Source organism: Cicer arietinum, chromosome 6 (assembly GCF_000331145.2).
Source record: "Cicer arietinum cultivar CDC Frontier isolate Library 1 chromosome 6, Cicar.CDCFrontier_v2.0, whole genome shotgun sequence".
Lineage (NCBI taxonomy): Eukaryota > Viridiplantae > Streptophyta > Magnoliopsida > Fabales > Fabaceae > Cicer > Cicer arietinum.
Window position 1 is genome coordinate 49431275 of NC_021165.2, and position 2683 is coordinate 49433957.

Below are 2683 nucleotides of genomic sequence, written 5' to 3' on the forward strand. Positions count from 1 at the left end.
TTAAATAATACAATATTGAATATTCAAACACTCGATAAAAAAATACATCTATAAACTGAAAAGTAAATATTTAATAATTGCAAAATATTTATGATTTTTGTAGAAATTTGGTAGTCAACGGCTACAATAATAAAATTAAATATCTCAACAATAAAAAATTTGACTGAATCTCAATTTTTTTTAACTGACTAAATATCTTAATCTTATTAAATGGTTTATATTATCATAATTGGTTTTAAAATTGTCTAATAAAGGTTTTCTTTAACTATTGTAATTCACAATTCTATACATGGAATAATTTTAATTGGGTTAATATTAATTTTATAATTAAAAATACATATATTTTTTATTTAAATTTTAATTAATTTTTATTTTATTTTTGTAATACTATGAATATTAGAATGAGGCGTATCATGTGTTGTTTTTTTTTTTACAAAATATGTATCATGTGTAGTTGTTGAGTTGTTATTCAGAAATTAATAGAATTAGTCAACCCAGCAGAAAGAAAAGAATTTTATTTAGAAATATTGATTTATTAAAAAGAAAAACTATAAAAAGATAAGTTTTGTATTTATAAAATAAGATTAGTAGTAAAATATAATAATAAAAAGGAAGATTTTAATTAGAAAAAATAATTTTCGATGACTATTAATAACTTTATCTTTTTTTTCTTTAGAAGGAAATTCAGTGTATCACATCTCATGAATTAGTCAAAGACTCTTCTATAATTAGAGATACTATAAGAAGCTAGCAATTTAACTATCATCCATATTAATACTACCTTCAAGTTTACCAAATACTTTTTTATAAATGAAAATTATATATTTTGAGTAAAAATGTTAGAATATAGTAAATATTTATTTTAGAAACATTTTTTATTTTAATAATTTAATATTAAATTTAAGTGTTAGTAAATTCATGCATGTTCTCTCTATATATATGTATCATGATAGATAGAGCAAAATATATTAAAAGAAAATCACTTCACATAATAATTAAGAATCAAGTCAACACTATTCTACCATTTTCTTTGATTTCTAAAAATGGCCTCACCAAAGTTGATTTCAGTTATGTCAATGCTTGTGACAACCATGGTTTTGATTAATGTGATGATTGTTGGAGCAGCAAAAACATGGTGTGTGGCAAAGAAGGGAGCTGATACCACAACATTACTTAGTGCTTTAAATTATGCATGTGGAGCTGGAGCTGATTGTGAGCCTATTCAGTCCACTGGACTTTGTTTTAATCCAGACACTGTTGAAGGACATGCTTCCTATGCTTTTAATAGTTACTATCAAATTCAGAAGCAAGCCGATGGCTCTTGCGATTTTGGTGGCAGTGCAACCATTGTTGAAATTGATCCAAGTATGCATATCAATACTCCTTTAATTAGTTTATTTATTTATATTTTATATTAAATATAACTTTTATGATTGAAAATTGTTTTGAAACTAATTTATATTGATGGTGCATGTTTGATTTTCCCGTTATTTTTTTTATTGATTTAGTCCCTTCAAAATCCAATAAAATCACTCTCTTTGACTATCCTACGTCTATGATTTGAAAGAGCTTACTTAATCATTAGTTTTCATTTTATGATATAGCTAAATCTAACATAATTTTAGTTCAAGAAAATAGTTTTCAAATGGTGCATAATGGTATGAAAAATATAGTATAAAATTCAAATTAACTTATGTTTAATGAGCTATATATATTAGTCTTTAATTTTATAATGGAAATTAATTTTTTTTTTATGTATAGGTTATGAAAAGTGCGTATATCCATCTTCCTGAAGGTATGACCTTAAATTGTTTTCAATATTTGATTTAATATTTTTATTGGTTTTTAGTGTCCAAAATTTTATACACGTAATTAATTGGTAATGTTATTTGATTTTTGTTTTGACGTTTTATTAGTATTGTTGGAGGAGCATGAATGAAAAGATCAATTGATTATTCGACATCATACAATACCCAAATGGAACAACAAATAAAAATTGTTATGAGTCATATGGCTCTTAACTTTATCTATCAATGTATACGTTTTGATTTTTTTTTTTATAGGCAAATTTAATAAAGGAGTACAAAGATACTCGAACCCTTGTACAAAATATGTTGTATGTTGTGTTAATTCTACCAAATATGTTGTATGTTATTGTCTTGTAAGAATAATTTATGAAAATGAATTATATTTTATAATTCATAAGCGTGGTATCGATCTAAAATCAATGTTTAATTTTGTTTAGAGAATGTTTAGTCATACTCTAGCCCAACTCCGCGGACTTGAACTCTTCTTATTTCTATTTTATTATTTTGTTTATTTCTCTTTTGAAAATTTATATTACTATATCTTTTCATCATAAAATAAAATAAATCAAATATAATTCAAAACATCACAGTTATCTGTGAATTTTATGGTGATATTTATCATTCTTTAAAAAACAAAAAGAATACAATATTTACTTAGATTCATTAGAATATATTGTATTTTAAGTAATATGATAGGTCAATAAAATATTCAGTTCTCGAGCAACATTTTGAATAATGATTCAGTTAAATATTCAGTACTCGAGAGAATTTGAATTTGAATTTCGATTTTAACAATAATTGATAACATGTTATGATTCTAAATGGTCACAAGTTGGCGCCACCCAATTGTAACATATTCTAGTCCAATTAAGGTC

General features: G+C 24.0%; 1 protein-coding gene across 1 annotated transcript; it reads left to right on the forward strand.

Moving 5' to 3' along the window:
• Positions 1-1043: 1043 nt before the first annotated feature.
• On the forward strand, positions 1044-1793 carry LOC101496960 (PLASMODESMATA CALLOSE-BINDING PROTEIN 2-like). The gene is made up of 2 exons (XM_027331277.2): positions 1044-1365; positions 1762-1793. The coding sequence occupies exons 1-2, from the start codon at positions 1044-1046 to the stop codon at positions 1791-1793; spliced, it is 354 nt and encodes a 117-aa protein (XP_027187078.1).
• Positions 1794-2683: the final 890 nt, after the last annotated feature.

Bases quoted from the DNA above. Each gene is read 5' to 3' on its own strand.
- LOC101496960 (XM_027331277.2), top strand. From the start codon at position 1,044: ATGGCCTCACCAAAGTTGATTTCAGTTATGTCAATGCTTGTGACAACC. The intron at 1,366-1,761 runs GTATGCATATCA...TTTTATGTATAG, and splicing joins CATTGTTGAAATTGATCCAA to GTTATGAAAAGTGCGTATAT.